Here is a 21,089-nt window from a genome sequence, read left to right on the forward strand (position 1 = left end):
GGAAAAATTTTAAGCTTAAAAAATTAAAGCAGCTTCTTCAATCTGCCGTTGATGTTGTGTGTGTTTGTTCTGAAATTTGCGTCTCATAACTAATATTAGCAAGACGATGACTAAAAAAAAAGGTCATTGGCTTAACTTTTTCTCAAATTGTCCAATTTATTGCAGATTTATTCACTGCAGATTTTTTGTTTCTCGGAGTTAGCCTTTTTAGCCCTTTCTTCCAGCCAGAAACAGCCTTTTCCCCTTATCAATAGTTGGCAGCACTGTCAGAATTTAACAAAAGCCCCGACAATTAATAAACTCTCATTTATTATATTATATTTATAGTCAATGCTCATTTAAAAATTTCGCACTACTTATGTTCGAAACCAAGCAGAACTTTTAACCAGCGTTATGCTGCCACTACTCTCGATCTGCAGCTGTAAATATAATATATAATATTATTTAATTTATTCTACTAACATATTTAGTTACCCTATCTTGCTGACTTAGCAGATCCAGTCCATCTGTATACAATTCCAGCGTTTGTTTGCCCACTTGCTGCATTGCTTGAAGCACAAAATCTTTTTTTAAATTGGCTCTAATATGCAAGCGCTGCAGCTTTTTGCAGGCTCTCAAAACTGCAAGGATCTCGTATGCGCCACAAGAGCGAGCGCATGGTATTATATAAAGACATTTAAGCTCAGTTAATTGCGTTAGCATTTCTATGCAGCGATTATCTTCAAAGTGACACAAAAGTTCATGTAGAAATTTTAATTTGACTAGCGCAAAGATTTCACGAAACGTTAAAGGTCTGTTATGAAATATGATGCTGCGCAATTGAGTTGTTTGAGCCTTGTCAGCAAAAGCTGCCAATAGATTGAATATTAAATCTTTGTTGTGGTTGAAACTGTTTACATTCTTGTATATGATGGTAACTTTCTGAAGACTTGCTAATTCGGCAAGCACAGCGCAACATCCCAAACTGCCTATAGTAAATTCAACTTCCACTAGATTTTTACAGTTAAGTACTAATTCATTAAAGGGTGAATCAGTGAATTTATCAACTTTTAAAAAACGTAGTTGACTAAGCGAATTACATATGCGCCCAATATCCAGTGCGCTTGTGTAGGAAATAACTGTTAACTCACGAATTTGCGTAAGCTTAGCCAGAATACGAACATCAGAAGAAAATCTATAAATTTATTAGATAATTAATTAGCAATAACAAAAGCATGCAACTCACAAAAGACTGTCCACACAGAAGCTTTTCAAGTTGCTTAGCGTCGTGAGCGCTTCAAAAGTCTCATTCAAAAAATCAGCGCGGGGAGTGCCTGCAATTATTTCAAATCTTTCCAAGCAATGCATTGTTTTCAAAGACTTGTTTAAATATTTCAATTTACGATGAGAGCAAGCTTCTATATTCAGCCTGAAGCTTTTCAGTTCTTTGCATATAACACAGTAAAGCTTTAGCTCATTAACATCTGAATAGAAGTCTATGTTCAATTCGTATATTGGATAAAGCAACTGGGTGCAGTTTAAAAGCAATTGACGAAAGCCTACACAGCTATGTGCAAGACTAAGCTGATCTTCGACATCGAGATATGTCAATATATGTATCAAACAATAGTCATTTAGTTGTAATATGTTTAGCGCTTGGCTGGCCATATTTATATTTGAGACAGAACAAATAATTCTAATTCTTTCTCTTATAAAAACTAGTGACTTGCCCAATCTGAATTCTTTACAATTTACAACACACGTTTGATTTTAATCGTATCGCGTACAAACAGAAACTAAGCATTTCATCAAAGCAAAGCATAGAAACTGTTAGAATTAAGAGAAAAAGCTTGCTCAGTGCTCTTTTTGTGCTCTACGCTCTTTTTGCTCTTAAGAGCGATGCAAGCTTGTAAAATGTTTAATTGTATTAAATACAGTGTTGCCGTTTTGGGGTTTTATACCGCAGATTTTGAGTTTTTTTTAATTGGTGTGGGGTGAAAATTTTGAATCTAGGAGAAAGACGCTAATTCAGTTTTTTAGGGTTTTTTTTAGTTATTTCTGCGGCTATACATTTTTTTTTTTTGGGGTCCCAAAAAAACCCTAAATCTAATTTTCGGCAACACTGATTCAATATTGCAGCCAATTCAGCGTTTTGCTTGACAGATCAGTAAAAAATTAACATTATGTTATATTGACTCGATATATATCTAATAAATATTCAAATATTTGTATGCTCATGTTGAGTTTTCTTGTGATCCAAATGCTTATATCTCCACTATGCGTATTTAAAGCTCAAGTAGATGCGGCACGTTTATCTGTTTCCAATTACAATCAAACAAAACTCTAATCAAGGCAACTCATTAAAGCAGAGCAGCTAAGCCTTGAGTCCTTTGGCTTGTTTTCAACTTATAAATTTCTAATTTAATAATAAATTTGTTGTTACTTTGCAATAGTAGTTGGCAGCACTGTTACAAATTAAATGCACTGCATAGTTTTTTAAACTTTTCTATATTTATTTGATACTAATATTATCTTAACGCAGCCAGGGAGCACGATCAACCAGCGTACAGTAGGCGCTGTCAATAATTTTCTGTAGAATTAAAAAAAAATTAGTTATTGCTTGCTTTGCTTTGCTGCATTTGCGCTACTTACTGCATCTTCCTTGCACAAATGCAAGAGACCAGTTACATATAGTTGCAATGGCTGCTGCTCGCTGGGCTGACGCACCGCTTGCAACTGCTGCAGGGCGCGCAGCACAAAGTCCATGGTTAGATTTGAGTTAATATGCAAGCGTTGCAGCTGCTTGCAGCTGCGCAGCACGCTTAGCAATTGCTCAGCGCCAGCATGTGAGCGTCCCAGCATTATGTAGAGATCCTCAAGCTGCTGCAACGCAGTCAATTGTTCAATGCACTGAGCGTCATTGAAAGTGCAGCGCAGCTCGCGCAAGAAATGCAATTTGGCTAGACCGCTGGTCTCCTCAGCATCCAAACTTGGATATAAAATAAGACTGCGCAATTGTGTTGTGTGCGCATTGGCAGCAAGCGCAGCGAATAGCTCCAAAGTTTTGGCGCACGGTGAGCTTTGTGTGCTGCCCTTGATAATAATGCGCTGCAGGCTTGGCAGATGCGCAATCGCTGCATAGGACGGACACTGGCTGCTTATGGGCAAAGAGATTTCCAGCAAATGTTGACAATGTGTTGCCAGCGCGCTTATATCACCCACAATTTCGCGCAGCGTTAATTTGCGCAGCTTTGCATTTGAGCCACATATCCTTGAAAGATCCTCTGCAGCAATTTGGTTATATATGCTTAGCTGCTGCACTTGCTGCAGCTTGCACAAACTATAAGCCTTGGCGCTGTGTATTTCATAATTAATATTATTATTTTTTTTATTGTATGCACTGCATTTACCTTGTCATATTGCAGTCTACATTAACGCTCTGCAAGTTGGGCAGACACTCGAATGCTGCACAGCTATTTTCAATAAATTGAAATGGCTCCACCACATTTCTAATGCTCATGGGCACCAGCGCGCCAAAGCGACTTTCTTCTTTAAGCTCACAGTGCTCTAAATTCCGCATGCTCTTCAGCAGTTCATATAGTCGCTGCAATGTAAAACCCTCACATAGCACATTATTGCGCTCAACTTCACGTATATCCAACTTTAGACGCCTCAGCACATCGCCTATGATGCAGCACAGCTTTAGTTCTGCTCTCAATGCATCCAAATCTTTGTGCCTGTGTCTGCTCAGCTCGAATTGCGGATACAGCGTGCAGCTCCAGTCCTTAAGCGTTTGACGAAATCGCGCACAGCTTTGTGCAAAGCTCACATGATCTTCAGTTGCCAAATATTTTAATATTGTGCCCAAACAATAATCATTTAAATCCAATATATTTGTCATTTTACTTGTTAAGCCCACAACACTCAACTGTTTATCACTATCAATACTTATACAATGATTCACTAAAGCAAAACACAAACATTTAGCAGAGAACTTACAGCGCTCTCTTTTGCTTAAGAGCAAACCACGCGCACTTCACAATACAAACTGAACAACTAACAAGCAGCAAAAGCTTTTTAAATGTTTTTATTTACCCTGATAAAAAACAGCGATTTATTGATTTCCAACTGTGCTGCCAAATATGGTATCAGTTTATAATTTGAAAAGAATTCATGAGTATAAGTTGCAGCTGCTGAATGACTAAGCAGCGACTGAAAGCCAAAGTAAAGAGTTGTTAGAATAAAAGCTCAGCGTTGAATACGCTTCAAAGAGCTGAGAGCGTTGAAAGAGCTGAGAGCGTTAAAAGAACTGAGAGCGTTGAATGCGGCGCTCTCTTTGCATTGCGATCTGTTGCGTTTCTTTTTAAACAAAGCAAAGCGTAAAGAGTAAATATGGAAACATGTTTATATTATAGAAGTAAATCAGCTGTTAAGTTTATGTGAAGACTAAACAAGTCAATAGCAAATAAATTGATTAACCACTTAAATTACATTCGATTATATAAATTCACAAATATTTAGTGTCTATGTATTTAAGCTCTAATTTTGTTTAAAGAATCTTTGTTTTAAATCAGTTCTTAAATGTTATATGTTCCAATACGTCTTTGAATACTTTTGTGCTTTGTATCATTTAATAGGCATTAGTGTAATTAATTAATAACAAAAAACTATGCAATATAATAATGCTCTCAATTAGAACATAGCTAGATTTGACGGGAAAAGGGTTAACATGGCAGCACTGCTTACATACGTCGAGCTAAAGCAAAGAGCTGTTTGATTAGGAGAGAGTGAGAGCGAGCTTGGAAATATCGTTGGGATCTGCAGCGGAAATTTTAATTTTAAGCCAAGGCGTAAATAAATAAATACAGCGATGACACAAAAATCGCTAGAGATGTGGAAATTTTTGAGTTCTAAATGCAACTCCAAACTAATTTGAGCTTGATTTTCATTTCAGTGACAGCGCAGTTAGTGTTTCCTTTGAGATTTGGCATGTTAGATTATTAAATGCTAAATTTCTATATCGAAGTAAAATTTGTCAGCGTTATAGCTGAGCTGACGCAGGGCAACTGAAGATTATGTGTGTTTCGTTGGGTTATATATGCGACCATGCTGCTAAGTTTGGTAAGACGCTTGTTTACTAATTAAACTTTACTAATAACTTAATATTGCAGCCCTGGGCACATGCTGTACTATCTGAGAACGGTTTACCGTTACTGGGGCTGTGACAACTATAAATTTGTAGCCTACGAAATACTGGTGATAAGTAACAAATCTACTGGTGATTATAATATTGATTGTAGGCATTGTTGTGTTGCTGAAACGCAGCATAGATGGGCTTAGAATAGTAAGTGGCTAACATATTTGTAGTTAACAGCAAGCTGTAAATATGTTAACAGCTTAATTTGATTTGATTTGTAGTCTGCTGGCTGCAAATGATGTTAACCATAGCAGTGACACAACGTTATGCCTCGACGCGCAATGTGGATCAGTCTATTAGACTATGAAAAGCAGTTAAAAGCTTTAACTTAACAGCTGCTTTACAGTGTGGCTGCTGTGCTGTTGTTGGGCGGAAAGTTGTTATCAAAATCTAAGCATGAATGAAAGCGATTTGCTACGCCAATCGTTATCCCAATATTACAAGTTTGCTAAGCTGGAAATTCTCAACTACGCTGAGTCATTTTATTGTCATAGTTTTGCTGCAGTTGTATTATTCGTCGAGTTGCATCTCAGAGAGCTCAGCTTGCCCTAATTTTTGCGTAAACTTAATTGAAAGCATGTGCGTGTTGTATTCACATCTTGCTATATACTGAGCTCTAACGTTTGAGCAATTCGTGTGCTCTCTGCCATTCAAGTAGTCTTTATTACAAATTGGTTTTCTGCACTCGCAATTCACATTCGCACATGTTTCGTGCGCAATTTGCAAACAGCCAAGCAGGCAAATGAATATGGCAGCCACAAAAAAAAAAACAGACACCAAATTTGTGACTAACGCGCGCAAAAAACAACAAGAAAAAACGAAATTGCAGTTGGCAGACGGAAAAAAATTCATTGGCATGGTGGCCATGTCGAGAAACGTGTTTCCACTTTGCCACGTTAACGAACTGAAATCGAAAGTTTCACTGCGGTCAGTTCACCCCCACATATATTTGTGTGCATGTGTGTGTGTGTGTGTGTATTGCTCGTCGCTGTCAGATTGAATGGTTTATGTGTGACACCTTTGACCGTTGGATGTTCGGGTCGCGTTGCTGGCAATATAAATTAAACTCTCAGCTGTTAAGCACATTGCTTTAAGTTGCTGGCGGGCATTGCAAACTGATTTAAGGCCTAACTGAAAGTGCTTAGCTGCTGTGGACTTAAGTAAATTACATATAAACAGTAGAAAGCTTAATGTTTAAAAATAAATAATATTTGCCATAGATTTAGGTATAAATTAAAACTGTTGAAAGCGTTGAAGCCGCTAACACTTTAAAGTGTAATAAGTTGCAGTACTTAAATCAATTTAGCAGCTATAGAAATATATAAAATACAAGCTTAAATATTCGATTATTCTATGCAACAATTATATTAAAATAATTAGTAATAAGTATGTAATTTAAATATTAAATTAATAAGTACATTTACTTTAAAATCTTTGAATTATTATGTAACACATAATTATAATAAAAGAAAGCCTTAGCTAGTTAGTTTGCTTAGCTTTAAGCAATTTCTAATGCTTATACATGCAGCTATATATTTTAATCCAACCATTTTTATATTGATTAATCTAACGGTTCAGCTGGCACATTTCTATTCATACTTTTTATATTTGCGCAGCCAAAAGTCACGTGGCATTCATAATTCTTAAAATGACGCCATCAGAAATTATGTAGCAATGCTAAGTGCACCCAAACAACAAAGCGACAGCTGCCCTCATAGACCACCCACCCATCCACTCTCCCCCCTTTTGTACAACGAACGTGACCAGCATTTGTCGCGCTGCAAAGTATGCTATGATTTCATTTTTAGGAACCTTGCCACACATTCCATAATTTTTGGGGCCACAATGGGCGAATTGATTTCGCCCGCTGGCTGACTGGCTGGCCAAGTGCCAAGTGGCTGGCCAAGTGCTTGGCTAGCTGATTATGGAATTAAAACATATATTGCGCTCGATGCTGTGGTAGAGAAACTTGAAAACTTTAAGTGCCAAAGGTTGTTGCCGTACGTGACAATCTGCTGCAAGTTGAGTTTATCACGTGACAATGTTTTTCTTCTTTCTTTTTGCACATTACCATTGCAAGTTTGCTGCTCCATATGTAAGCGAAGGCAAGCAATGAATAAGCGCAGGCAAAGAAAAACAACAAGCAGCAAAAAAAAAAAATAAATACACTACAAAGAACTGAAACTGAACTTGGGTTACAAAGGCGTCCAGCCGAGCAGAGCTGTAGAGATGCTGCAGATAAATAACATTGAATGCGAAAAATACGAAGTGCAAAACGACCAAAAAAAAAAAAAGAAAAAGAAAAGTATAAACAACAACAATACGCCTTTTGAAATGCTAAACGTGCCACACACACGCACACACACACACACACACACATATGTATGTGCCGCAGGGCTCAGTTCACACTTTGCCACAATGCGTCGTGTATTTTTATTAGCCAAGCAGCATCCAAACGTTCGCTCTACGCTTTGTGCGTTTATCTTGTTACTCCTGGCTGTGAAAACATTTATCTTGCTCGTATTTATTCTGTAGCGCATTAATTTCGTTTCAAGTTACATATCAAAATTGACTTATTTGCATATTCTTTAATTTGTTGCCGCATAACAAGGATATAGGCTTTGATTGGGGTATCCTTTTTTTGTCTCAAGCGCCACAGGTGCTGCTGGTGTCAAATATTTGTGATTGATGGACAAAAAAAATTATAAGATTTTATGCTGAGCAAGCTCGAATTGATTGATTTTAAGCAAATCTGCTGAGCAGCTTGTGCATTAAGTTGTAATGTTATTTTACAATAAATAATTTATTAAATGTAATTTAAAGCATTAACATTACAGTTCGTTTTCAAAATGTTACTCAAGATAAAAATTAATTTATTAATAACTATTTTATTAAGTTTAGCTTTCAGTTGCTTGTGTTTTCTTTTATTTTACAAGCTGGCAAACATTTTCAAATTCTACACTGTAATTTATAAGCACATAATGTGCTTCTATATAATCAACTAAGTTGCTGACAATGAACTTGCTCAACGCTATTTGTCAAATATTCATTTTTAACAAAAGTCTAACAAACATTTGTCATGCAGGCAACATCAACATCAAGTTTGTCAATTGACTCATTGGGGGCAGCAACCGAAATGAAATCGTTGCATTAACATGGCAATTTCAAATGAAGTTATTTTTCAGGGGGGGTGGGGTGTGGGTTAATGGCAACGGCAAACGGCAACTGGTTGCATAGTTCACATCATGTTACAACAGACAAATGCATTTTTCATAAGGCAGACAGCGATAGATTGCAAACACACACACACACATGCACACACACACACAGGTAAGAGAGTTGGTTGGCGCTTGTTGAAGTTGGGCTGTAAGTTTTGGGCTAGGCAGACGAGTGAGGTCTATCGACAGAGGCAAACTGACAATGGCCAAAAAGCGAACAATGTCAGCTGAAATTGCGATTGCGTTAAAACTCTATAAATACCAGAGTAACATGCAACAACAACAACAATAGGAACTGTAACTGCAATAACAACAAGTACATGCTGATATGGCAACAGCAAAAGCAACAAAAACAACAACAACAACGACAATCTAATCCGGTTATTGCATTTTAAATGGACGACAAGCTTTCGTTTTGTTGCCTCTACCTGCTGCACTCCGTGGCTGTGGCAAAGCTTTGATTTAACTGTAAGCTAAAAGCAAATTATAAACAACAATAAACTTAAATGCTGACAAAATATAACAAAAATGATAATTAAGAAATGCATTTTATGCAAATTAAGTTAAGACAACTTAAGACAATGTTTTAAAGCTTAACTTTCACTTAAGTAAAAGCTTGCAAGCAATGCACTTGAATTATAATAACATAAAACAAAAATTAAAATTAAGTTTCCAGTTTCAAATAGAGAAATTGTGAAACATTAAAAATTCCCAAGGTAAAACAATTTTTTTTAATCTAATATTTCGCTTAAGTAAAAACATTTAAGCATTAAACTTAAATGGTAAAAATATATGACAAAAACTCCAATTATGAAACTCTTTTCAAAAAGAGCGACACAGAAACATTTAAAATGGTCAACTTAAAACAATGTATTAAAGCTAAGCTTTCACTTAAGTAAATACACAATACACTTGAATTGAATAAAATATAATGAAAATGGCAATTAAGAAACTCTTTTCAAAAAGGTAGCGAGAAATATAATATTTAAAATTCCCAAGTTAAACAATTTTTCAAAATAAAATATTTTTTTAAGTTATTTAAAATAATCTTAAAAATATAATATAAAAATGTTTTAAAAAAAACTAAAGAAATATTTTAAAATAATTTAAAAAATATTTGTTAGTACTTTTTGTTGCAACACTGTTTTTTCAGTGATATTTACTTAAAGCTAGTAAGTTTTTAATTGGGCCGACAAGCAAATTACTTAAAATTACAAAAGCTCACGAGTCACACACACACTCGTTGTCTGTCTGTGTGTGTGTGTGAGCTTACTAATGCGCTTATCTGCAGTCAGTCAGGAGCAGCAGCAGCAGCAGCACTGAAGCCACAAGCCGAAACTCTTTTTCAAATTTTAATGCAATTTCACAGCATATTAAACAGCTTGTCTGTGTCTGTGTGTGTGTGCCACAATATGTAGCACAGTGGCTAGAAGTGCAACAGTTGGGCGTTTGCAAACACAAATTTGCAGCAAAGTTTTGCGGTTGGCAACCTCAAAAGGTGCAAAGCCATTCATAAGTGAGTGCAACTGCTTAAAGGGGGCGTGGCGTGGGGCGTACTAACGCCTTTGCAATGAACTGAGCAGAATGGCTAATCAATTGCGCGCACTTTGCGCACAAATCAAATTACAAAAGTTGCATTTAGTTTGATTTTTTTGTATTCTTTGCTAGCTGAGCTGCTTTAACAAAAGTTTTGTGTGTCTTGAACTTTTGCGCAATTTGATTTTTGAACAAAAAAACATGCAAAGAACAGTAGAGAGCAATAGCAAATGGCAAAAAGATGAGCAAGTTTGAAGTTTTACCTGCGCTTTGGCTTTGGCTGTCGTTAAACAAACTTATCCAATAAAAGTTTGTCAACATTGATTTAAAGCTGAGATCAGCGCATATATCAAAACAAACAGAGCTAACTGGCTTTGTAGCCTTAAGGGTTGACACAGGCCTATGCTAAAAAATGAAATATGACTGCAAAAATAAAAAGTTGCTTAAACAAATTTTATATTTTAAATTGTGACCGACTTATTTAGTTAGCGTATTTTACACTAAGCAGCTTGACAACCCTATTGTTTACCGCTTATTATGCACTTAAGCCAGCTGGCGTTTCATTTACAACAACAAACAGCAGCAGCAGCAGCAGCGGCAGCAGCAGCGAAAAGTGTTAAGCATAGCGCATAAGTAGGTCTAGTCCTTTCAGATCCTTTGGCCAATGTGGCAAAAGTTTTGCCATTGCAACGTACAACGTGCAACGTGCAACATGCAGCTGCACACACAGCTTCAGTTGGTCGACTTGCTACTTAATACTTTAATAGTTGCAAAAAGTTTCGCTTAAGTAGCTGTTACTTTAGCTTGTTGAACTGCCTTTTGTTTGTTTCTCTATCTCACTCTCTCTCGCTTTGATAGCGTAGTGCTTAAAATAACTGTAAAACTGCCAACATAAATCTAGACAGCACATCTTTTATGTTTGCACTATAGCCAAGAAGTTAATGTGGAATGCACATTTTACTTGCCACAGACACGTGAACGTTGCAACAAGCTAAAAAGCTTTAAAAACTCAACAACTTATTCTATTTACATTTAATACAAATTTCCTATTAAATCTTTTATAAATTCAAAGCTTCAATGCCGTGTGCTTGGCATATTAAACAACCAAAAATCAATTGAAATTCGAACAACAAATTGCAGTTCACTTACCCAAAGTTTAAGCTGCCTAAGCCCATCCCCTCTGCTCTTTTCCAGCGACGACGACGACGTCTGTGCAAATGTTGAAGTGATTTTTCTTGTTGGACTTGTCCCAGCTTAGCGACGCAGCAAATTTCGTAGCAGCAGCAACGTCTGCGATTTTGTTAATAAGACTGCGTTTGTAAATTGATCGACTGCCAAGCACACAATTTATTGTATAAAAAGCAATTGTTATTATTTAATGCTGCTGATAATTGTTAACATTGTGTCGCTGCTTTTGCCATTTAATACTGTTGACAATTAATTATGCGCGCTGCAAATATTTTAAATAAATATTTAAGCACTGCGTACTGTAATGTAATTCAAGCTTAAATATTTGTGTGTCCGCTGCACAAATGCAAAACCGCAATATTTTGTCAAATGCCAAATGGTTGAACACTTGAACTCTGCATTAAAACGTAGGTTAGTTATAAAGTTATTAATAAAAAAATAAAACTTACTAATTTCGCAGCCGGTAGGATTCGAACCTACGCTCCCAGAGGGAATCTGATTTCTAGTCAGACGCCTTAACCGCTCGGCCACGACTGCTTTGGTATTTATGGCTTAGCTATGCCAACAATTTATCAAGCAACAACAACTAGTAAGTTATTTATAGCGCAGCAATATCTATAAGTATAAGAGAGATAATTTTAGCTTGCTGTTCATAAAAAGACAAACAAAGCAAATTGAATTCAATCAAGAAACATAAACTCAGCAGTTTATGACAGCAAATTGTTGAATTCTCTCACTAATTTATTGCAGCAGTCAATTTTTATATTCAATTTTTAATCAATTTGCCTTTTAGTTTATTTTACAAACGCATCTCGCTCTTGCGCAGTTTTATATTTATAACTATAAATTGCGGAAAATCATGACACGCACACACACACACACATTGAAACAAAAAACATGCACAAGTGTCCATCGAATTTGGCATTACTAATGAGCCAACTGCAAATGCAAATTGATAGCATGATGGGGGCGGCTGCTAACCGAAAAATTTTGGAGGGGAGTTCGCAGCTTGACTTAAGGGATTAGCATCATTATGCGCAGTTTATTTGCTTACATATAGACATAAATATTCGTATGCATATATATATTTTGTGTGGTGTTGAATGTAATTTCATGTAATTGTTTTTAATTTTCATACATTTATAATTCAACGCTTCTCGCGTCGCTTAAGTGTCATTTACTTTGCGCCACATAAATTAACAACTGGCCACGCTACTCACCCACACTCGCTCCTCCCCTCCTGCTGTTTATGAGTGTCAAGTGCTGTCTACTTCAAAGCCCCAGCGCGTACAACGCGGCGTATGCGCGCTACGCTAATGAGACAAACTGTGGGCTGGGGCTGTACTGTATTCCTTTTTTTTTCTTTTGTTGGTTGGGCTTGCTCCCAGCTGTAATTATGCAAATTTTTAATGAGTGTGAAAATTGTATTTTTTTTTTTGTGAGAGCGAGCGCAACACGTGCCCAACTGGCGCCCATCATTGACTGCGGCTAATACCATTTAGCAGCTTTGGCTGTCTCTCACTCCCTTAACCACTCTTCGTTACGTTTTGGGCTGTTACGGCACTTGCTCTTTAGATTTATACGGATTTTGTCAAACAAAACATGAATCTGCACTTTTATGCTGCTGCCAAAAGCCGATTTCATGGCAAAAACAAAAAAGCAGCAGCAGCATTGAAATGCGTCTACTCCAAAAGCCTGTAAGCATAAGCTTCTTTTTAGCCTGGCAATGCTCTGTCTGTGTGTGCGTGTGTGTGTGTCTATCATGTGTAGTTAAAGTAAACGTTTAACTACGTCGAGTTGCCAGCGCAATTGGCTTATACAACTAGCAAAAGAAAACAAATTTTACCTTTTCATTGCCATACACATTTGTCTTCTGCTCTTGCTTGTCCCTCCACTTCTCAAGTTTCTTCTAATCGCTGCTTTTCTATGCATACATCATTCGCGGCGTTCACATTCAATTGCGACAAATTGTAATTAATTCATTAATATGCTTGTGTTATATGCATATTTATATTAAAACACACACGGGCTTCAACATTTACCACTTTTTAATCATCCTAAACCATTATTACAACTTTTTACAATATTTTCACAAACGCACGCGCACCGGCAAAATTATTCGTCAAGTACAAACAAACACGTGAACTTTTAATGAGCGTGAGAGAGAGCGTGGGAAGGAAAACAGCGCAAGTGCATATGGACTGGCAACACTGTTCGGATAATTTGTAGGTGTAGGCGATTATCGCTCTCCCTCTCTAATTTCGTTGGGATACACACTTAAACTTGCGAACGTTTTAGATTTATACACAAGCCTATTGTATTAGGGCTTATGTTAAAACACACACGCACTTGAACGTCTAATATTTTTTATTGATTGCTTAGCTAGATTTTATTTTTTATATTTTCACAAACACACGCGCACCATGTGGAATTAGCGTTGCAACTTGCAACCCTTGCGCTTTTTCTAATCGCTTATTTTCCATACATCATCATTCCTGGTTATTTCTCACATTCAATTGCGACAATTTGTAATTTATGCATTAATATGCTTGTACTAGCTCTTCGAAACATATAATTTTATTAAAACACTAATGCACTTAGCCATTTTCCACTTTTTAATAATAATAAAACACATTATTTATAACTTTCTATTATATTTTCTTCGCCATTAAATTAACGTGAAGGAGAAAGAGCGTGGGAAGTAAGCAGCGCAAGTGCATACGGCTGGCAACACTGTTTGGATAATTGAAAGCGATCTTCGCTCCCATTCTTATCCAAGCTCGGATAACAAAGGAAGAAAAAGCTGATTGAGTGCGGGTGTGCGCGCATCGTGTGTCTTCGCATAAAAATATTTTTAAAATGTAAAATTTAGTGTTTGTGTAACAATCAATGTGTTTAAATAGGTACAAACACAAGTGCAAGTGCGTTTTAGTATAAAAAAGTCTTAATGCAAGCTTAACAATGTTAAAATCAATTATTTTCATAAGTGCGCAGGTGCAAAAAGAGCGCGCGGTTTTATTTTTGTGTACTTGTACTATCAAAATCATTTAATGTGCAATACATATTATTAATGAAAGGTTCAAAGTGTTTTAATAAGTAAATAGCTTATTGCAAGTCCGTGGATGGATTAATATTTGTGCAATATGTAACGTAAGTAGTAAGCGGCATGTAAGGCCAATTGATCTTGTATTAATTTCAAATTGCTTTTTAACAGATAACTATGTTGAAACATATTTACATATGCACTTAAGGTAAGTGCGTAATTATTGCATTATATATTTTTATACACGCCAAAATTGGTACTATTTTATTTTTATGCTTTCTCCCACTCCATTACACTTTGTATTAAGGCAGTGTCATCCGACATGTGATAACACGATCTGCGAAAACAATCGATAAGTAATCGAAGTCAATTACAAACAGCCGTTTGGTATTTAAATGCTTATCTACCACAACTTAGCTTTACTACAAACGTATAAATTTATATTTATAACAAAATACCGCAATTAAGCGGCAATTTGGCATTGCGACTTGGTTTATTAACCGCAATTTTGCGCAATGAAATGCTCTATGTGTCAATTTGCATACAAAACTCAATTTTTGGGCTAACTAACTGTCTTTTTCAATTAACACAAATATCAAAAAGAGAATGAAACGAAGAGAAATGCTAACGCGACAGCAGAGTCCACTTTAAATGCAAATGCAGATTTTTAAGCCTTGCGGCTGCTTTTTGCGCAAACAGATTGTAAACAAATAAAAGCTGCGAACAAAAATACATAGCAGCAAACTCACACACACATATGCATTTATACATTCATATGCATTGGCATTGGCCCATTGAGTGGTCAACGTTGTGGCAATTTGCAGTTGAATTTGCAGCAAAAGCAAACGCATACGCCCTGTGGGCCACACAGTAAACCACATGACGTGCAAGCAAGCTATAAATATATATGTATATGTATATGCAATATGTATGTGTGTGTGTTAAAGCCATATGCATAGCCATAGTACTTGCAGCTGGCAACGTTTTTTCACACTTAAGTGGTTAAATTGGCTGTGATAAATTGTCGCGCCAGCATCAAAGTTGCCTGCCACGCACAGCGGGGGCACCTTAAGTCGCATAAAGAGCTATGAGTGCCACACACGCCTTAGCTGCTGCTGCTGCTGCTACTGACAGTAATCATAACGCCAGCCATCAAGTTTGTATTATTAGCGACTGGCTGACATATGACAACTGGGAATTAATATGTGGTGAGGCAAAAATGAGAGACAAAAGTCTATGCCATTATGCTGAAGCTAAGAGCTGAGCTGTGAGTGATGGCAAGCTTTTAGCCACACACACACACAGACACACAGCTAGGCTAAATTAAATGTCTAGCCAAATGTAGTTAGCCTTTGTCTTCATTAACTAAGCTAAGCGTATTGCTTTAAGCATAAACTATAACTTGGGCTACAATTAGCGACACGAAACTGACAAACAGTCTGTCGACAGCTAAAGCAAATTTCTTTCTTGCTCTCACTCTCTCTATCTTTTACTTTTTTTTTTTGTCGCGCTCTTATCGTCAGTTGCATATCAGACACAGTGTGCTGATGTGCATATCATTTTTATGGGCATTTCATGCAAAATGCTTCCTGTGCCGCAGAGTGGCCCAAAGCACAAGCGAATGGAGGCAGCTTTAAGGACTTGCCAAGTGCGCTACACAAGTGACAACATAAAAGTAAAAGCATAGAAACAATATACAGTTAGCCTATTAAGTGTTTATAATAATATAAGTAGTCAAATTTAAATTAAATTTATGGTAATTCTCTTTTCAAGTGTCGATCGCTTAAACTTACAGCCTATGTTATTATTGTTTACAGTTTATGTTAAACTAAAAATCGATACACTGTTTATCGAGCGGCGTCTGCAGCGCATAGCCAAGTTCGTTAAGCTGCAGCACTTTAAAAAGTTAACGTTCGTTCAGTTTTGCCTTCAATTTCTAGCGACTTTTTTTTTCTCGTCGTTGTCGTTGTATCTTTTGCTGTCTCTAACTTGCCGGCTGACCGACTGCATTTGCAATTTATAAGCGTATATGCAACACACACACACACACTCTCACACACACACACAACAGTTTTTTGTGCACTTGTAGCTTTTTTAGCACTCGCTGCTCTTTGTTGTTGTTTGGCTATACGTTTGTTGTTTAAAGGAAACAATGGAAATGTAAATTGTTTTTATGTCTTTGTTTTTAATTTTTGCCAGGCAACACGCTTTGCTGTCTGTGTGTGTGTGTTTGTAACTGTGATATTCGGCAGGCTTGCGAAAAGGATTTGTGTGCTGCTGTTAGCCATTTGATTTTTTTTGGTGACTGCGTATGCACTGAGCGAATTTTGATAAGCTTTTATTTATTTAAATATTTTTTGTAATATATTTTATAATTATATATTTTAAATTAAGCATATTTATTGTATTTAGTGCATATTTTTGAATTTTTGCGCAGTGTGTATCACATGTAAAGCCTTAACAACAACTTTTGCTTTTGTTAAAACAATAAGAATGTTTGCTGACTATTGAATTTGTTGTTTTCGCGCAGTTTTCATTGTCGCACATTTTTTGTTTGTTAATTTGCATAGGGAAGCGCCTTCTAGAGCAGCCATTTGCAGTTGCTCCTGACATTGACATATGCAGTAAACTCACACACACACACATAGACACTCAGTTATGTGTCCTGAGAGTTCAACAAACCTTGCGGCAAACCCCAAACAATAAAAGTGTGTTTCATTAACCGCCATTAGTACAACACACACACACACACGCATACACGCTCATAATATTAAAGTAGCAACAATTGCTTGGACTTTTGGCTGCCTTTCATATCCTGCAGCTGGAAATTGGCTTGAGTGCGTGTTTGTGTCATTAAAGTTTCAGCATTGCCGCAAAATGAAAATAGCAAACATTGCTCTAAGCCCCCGCCCCGCTCACCCACCAACTAACAAATCCCCAAGCCCCCGCGGGCAGGACACCACGTAACCAAAGCAAGAGCAGCACATGAATGACCGGCAGGGAGTCGTAGCTGAGGCAAAGGGTTTTAGATTCTCTCTGATATTGTCATTACATGCTTCAAGCATCTAACTGTGTGGCGTAACCAAGGCAAATGTACTTTTGACAGTTCAACTCTCTTGAAAGGGTTGACCGACAGCCGCCCACACCGCCCCCCCATGGAACTTTGCACAATGCCAAAGATTTGAATTTTGTTGCCAAAAAGCAACAGCTGCCATATGGATAATAACATGGTATGGGAATGGGTGGTTTAGCCCCAACTGGTCAACTCTCACCATTCCCCAGTGGTTGGCCCTGCTGTTGTAATAGTTTCAAAAGCGATTTTTGCCCAACAGCAATAAATGTGTGCTAAGTGTTTAAATATTTTATCAGCTCAAAGTAATCTTCAAGCTGCAAGACAATCAAATTAGCCCTGCTTTAATTTAACAGTTATTTTATAAGATTTCTTTGGCATTTCAAGTAGCAAAATTTGTGGTAAATTCATTAGCAGCCGCGCATACTTTAAATTGTTGCCAGCAAATGTTGCTAAGCCAATGTTGCTAAACATTTGTGCTGTGGAACGCAAGTGCCAAGCAACAAACGCTTGAGTTAGCAATAGAAATATTCGAAATTTATTTTGATTACCATTTGTAATTTTTAGTATATTTTGGTATTTAATTATAATGATAAATATATTGAACAACGTAAGGCTCTAATTTTTATTTCTAGACAAGTAAACTTTAAGAATAAATATTAATATTTATATAAATATCAATATAAAATTTTAATTTTTTAGTTCTAGACAAGTAAACTTTAAGAATAAATATTAATATTTATATAAATATCAAAATAAAATTTTAATTTTATTTAATTTTTTATTTCTAGACAAGTAATATTTAAGAATAAATATTAATATTTAAATAAATATAAAGTTTTATAAATCTAGTAATCTTTATGAATAAATATTAATATTTATATAAATATCAATATAAATTTATAATTTTATTTAATAAGAGAAGAGTGCGCAGGTTTTTAGTTATGGCCTAATCTATATTCACTGCTCTTAGCTATATTCTGTCTATATTCAAGCAATCAAATGAGCTATACGCTCTCTTGCTCTAACAGCGGTCTCTCTTTTTTTTATAAGCTATTGAGCGAAATTGTTGTTGCTTGAATTTCGCCAATGTGTATGAGGTATTCATAAGCTGATAACAATTAATATTAAGCAAGCAAACTTATCAGTGGGCAAAAGCTTTGTAGCCGCACTGAGTAATTTGCAATTGGATTTGAATTTTCAGCAAGTTTTTCCAGTTATTGAGCTTGCATTTTAATTATGAAGGGAGCCATAGCTTATTAGTGTTGAATATATTATGAAATTAATACAATATTTAGTTGTGTTGTGGCGTCAAAAGCGCACGGGCTGTGAATTAAAACGCTAAGCGTTAAATATGTGCATATAGTAAATCAATTAACGACACGAATTGCAATTGCCAAACGCTGAGCAATGCAGCTAAAACTAACAACAGCAATGCTTTGCATCAGCTTGTGGCAAGTGGCGGCAGCTGCTGTGGCGCCACAGCTAAAGCTTGATGAGTACTACAGCTATGAGGGCATGCGGGATTATCTCGCTGAACTGGCGCGAGTCTATGGCGAGCGTGTGACGCTGCGCTCAGCGGGCTTATCCCATGAGCAGCGCATGCTACAAACTATAACAATTAGCAATGGAGATGGGCGCAAAGACAAGCCCGTAATCTTTATGATAGCGGCGGAGCATGCACGCGAGTGGCTAACGCCAGTGGCTGCTTTATATGCCATAGAACAGCTTGTGGTTAACTTTGAGCAGAATGCGCAGCTTTTGCTGGATCACGATTGGTTAATCATGCCGCTGACTAATCCAGATGGTTACACCTATTCGCGTGAGGTGAATGCAAGGTGGCGAAATACACGTTCCCCTAATGGCAATGGCTGCTATGGCACAAATCTTAATCGCAACTATGACATAGCCTGGGGTAAAGCTGAAGGCTATCCAGAGCTGCAGGATCCTTGCAGCGAGCACTATGCAGGTGCGTCGCCATTCTCTGAAGCTGAAAGTCGCGCAGTTCGGGATATAATGCTGGAGCTGCAGCTAACTGAGCGTGAGTTTATGTTTTTGACGCTGCACTCGCGTCATCAAAGCTTTTTCTATCCTTGGACATATAAAACGTAAGAGAATTAGTCCTAGAGCCCAATGAAATAAAGCGCCAAAAAGTATTAACCAATTAACTAATCACTCTCCCACTCTAGTGAGCTTGCTCCAAATGCAGCGCTGCTCAAAAAGGTAGCAACGTATGCTGTGGATGCTTTACATGCAGCCACAGGCTGCAACTACACTGAGGAGCAACCATCAGTCAACGCTGATCCTTTTGGTGGCACTAGCATGGACTATGCGCAAGAACTTGGCTTTAAGCTATCTTATACCTTTGAGCTTACTGGCTGGAGTGGAAAGGAGTACGTAGACTTTTGGCCACCCACGCGGCTGCTTAAGCAGCTTGCTGCGGAGTCCTGGATTGGCATACGTGCTTTGGCTGAGGGCGCTGAAAAATTTGTGCCTGCCCAAAGCGATTCCTTAGTTAAAATATTTAAGATATTACTGCTGCTAGTTAGTATGACATTATTTTCAAGTTAATTTAAGCAAAGACCAAACCTCGAAATAATAATTTTAATATTTACACAAACAATGCTCAGCTAGGGCTTTAAGTGCAGCTTTAATGTAATCGCTGTTTCGCTTTAAAAATTGCTTTAAAATGTTCAACTCCACATTGCGTATACGCAGCGTGACTTGGTGTCTGTGTCTCTGACTGCGTCTCTGGACTCTCTCGCTGCTGCTATCAGTCGCATTGTCTGATACATTTCACATGCTGCTGCAATTAACGCAACAAATTGCATTTTTAATATGCAGCAAATTAATGTGGAAAATCCTTATATTATTGTCAGTTTGCCAGTTTATTTCTTTCTGCCCTGCTGCTCGCCTCATCGCCAGCATTTTATTTATAACAGTCATGCTGCAAATTGAAAACTCACATTGCTCTGCGCATTATTTAAGCCACACACACACACACACAGCATAAATATTTATATTCAAGTGTAACTTTTGTTGCTCTCGCTTTCTCTTTTTTCGGCGCATTATTATTATAAAATGTCATTTACAAAGTCAAACTTGGGTCAGGACTCAGTCGCTTGCTTTGGCGTTTGGCACAGGAAGCAGCTGTTAATTAGTTTTTTCAAAGTGAGTTCTCGTCAGGCGTCCAGCGCATCAACCATTGACTGCAAATGTTTTAATTTCCGCACGAATGTCTCTAACGGAAATTACTTGAAAGGAAAAAAAAACAGTTGAGTTGACCCATAGTACAGCTGCATTTTAAAACAATTAACATTGGCCACTCTCACTCTTATACTTGGCCAGTATAAGTGCTTGCTATAAAAATAATTTACTGACAAGTGCGATTAGATTATCAACTATTATTTGTGGATTATGCATTTTATATTTGGCATTAACTTTAGTGCGATTCAAAGCTCAAAATGCTTTTGATCGCTCTAGTTGTGTTTTTGCTAACGCTCGCCTGCCTCGCGCATTGGAGGCAACGTGGCCGGCGTGCTGCAGTTGCAAATCTGCCAGGACCCTATTGTATACCGCTGATTGGATCTGTGCATCTGATACGCAAATTAAATCCAAGAAGCAAGTAATCGTATTAAATATTAACTCGAATTTGTTTTAACAATCTTAATTACAGTAATTACTTAAATTACTTGCATTTTTTGCTTAACTAACTTACATATTCGTTCAAATAATCGCAGCTACTTGCGTAATTATTGCTTTGGTATTTAATTACTTAGCTAATTGCGTTAATTACTTGCATAACTTGTAATTTTTGCTCACAAACAGCAGCTGCTAGTTACAGCTAGTTAATTACTT

General features: G+C 37.0%; 3 protein-coding genes and 1 non-coding gene across 4 annotated transcripts; 1 reads left to right on the top strand and 3 right to left on the bottom strand.

The window, feature by feature from the left end:
- Positions 1-310: 310 nt before the first annotated feature.
- LOC108599197 lies at positions 311-1,855 on the bottom strand. Its single transcript, XM_017985992.1, has 3 exons — positions 1,226-1,855; positions 475-1,174; positions 311-419 (listed from the first exon to the last, which is right to left on the bottom strand). Exons 1-3 carry the CDS (start codon positions 1,645-1,647, stop codon positions 357-359), a joined length of 1,185 nt encoding a protein of 394 aa, XP_017841481.1. The 5' UTR covers positions 1,648-1,855; the 3' UTR covers positions 311-356.
- A 625-nt stretch (positions 1,856-2,480) lies between these two features.
- On the bottom strand, positions 2,481-4,043 carry LOC108599041 (CG12520). Its single transcript, XM_017985820.2, has 3 exons — positions 3,390-4,043; positions 2,632-3,334; positions 2,481-2,569 (listed from the first exon to the last, which is right to left on the bottom strand). Exons 1-3 carry the CDS (start codon positions 3,878-3,880, stop codon positions 2,513-2,515), a joined length of 1,251 nt encoding a protein of 416 aa, XP_017841309.1. The 5' UTR covers positions 3,881-4,043; the 3' UTR covers positions 2,481-2,512.
- A 7,530-nt stretch (positions 4,044-11,573) lies between these two features.
- On the bottom strand, positions 11,574-11,655 carry Trnas-aga. The gene has a single exon. It is a non-coding gene; the product is annotated as a tRNA-Ser (tRNA).
- Positions 11,656-18,394: 6,739 nt separating this feature from the next.
- LOC108598985 (carboxypeptidase B) lies at positions 18,395-20,021 on the top strand. Its single transcript, XM_017985760.1, has 2 exons — positions 18,395-19,339; positions 19,421-20,021. Exons 1-2 carry the CDS (start codon positions 18,642-18,644, stop codon positions 19,800-19,802), a joined length of 1,080 nt encoding a protein of 359 aa, XP_017841249.1. The 5' UTR covers positions 18,395-18,641; the 3' UTR covers positions 19,803-20,021.
- The last annotated feature ends 1,068 nt before the right edge of the window (positions 20,022-21,089 follow it).

This window comes from Drosophila busckii, chromosome 3L (genome assembly GCF_011750605.1).
Source record: "Drosophila busckii strain San Diego stock center, stock number 13000-0081.31 chromosome 3L, ASM1175060v1, whole genome shotgun sequence".
In the NCBI taxonomy this organism is placed as follows: Eukaryota; Metazoa; Arthropoda; class Insecta; order Diptera; family Drosophilidae; genus Drosophila; species Drosophila busckii.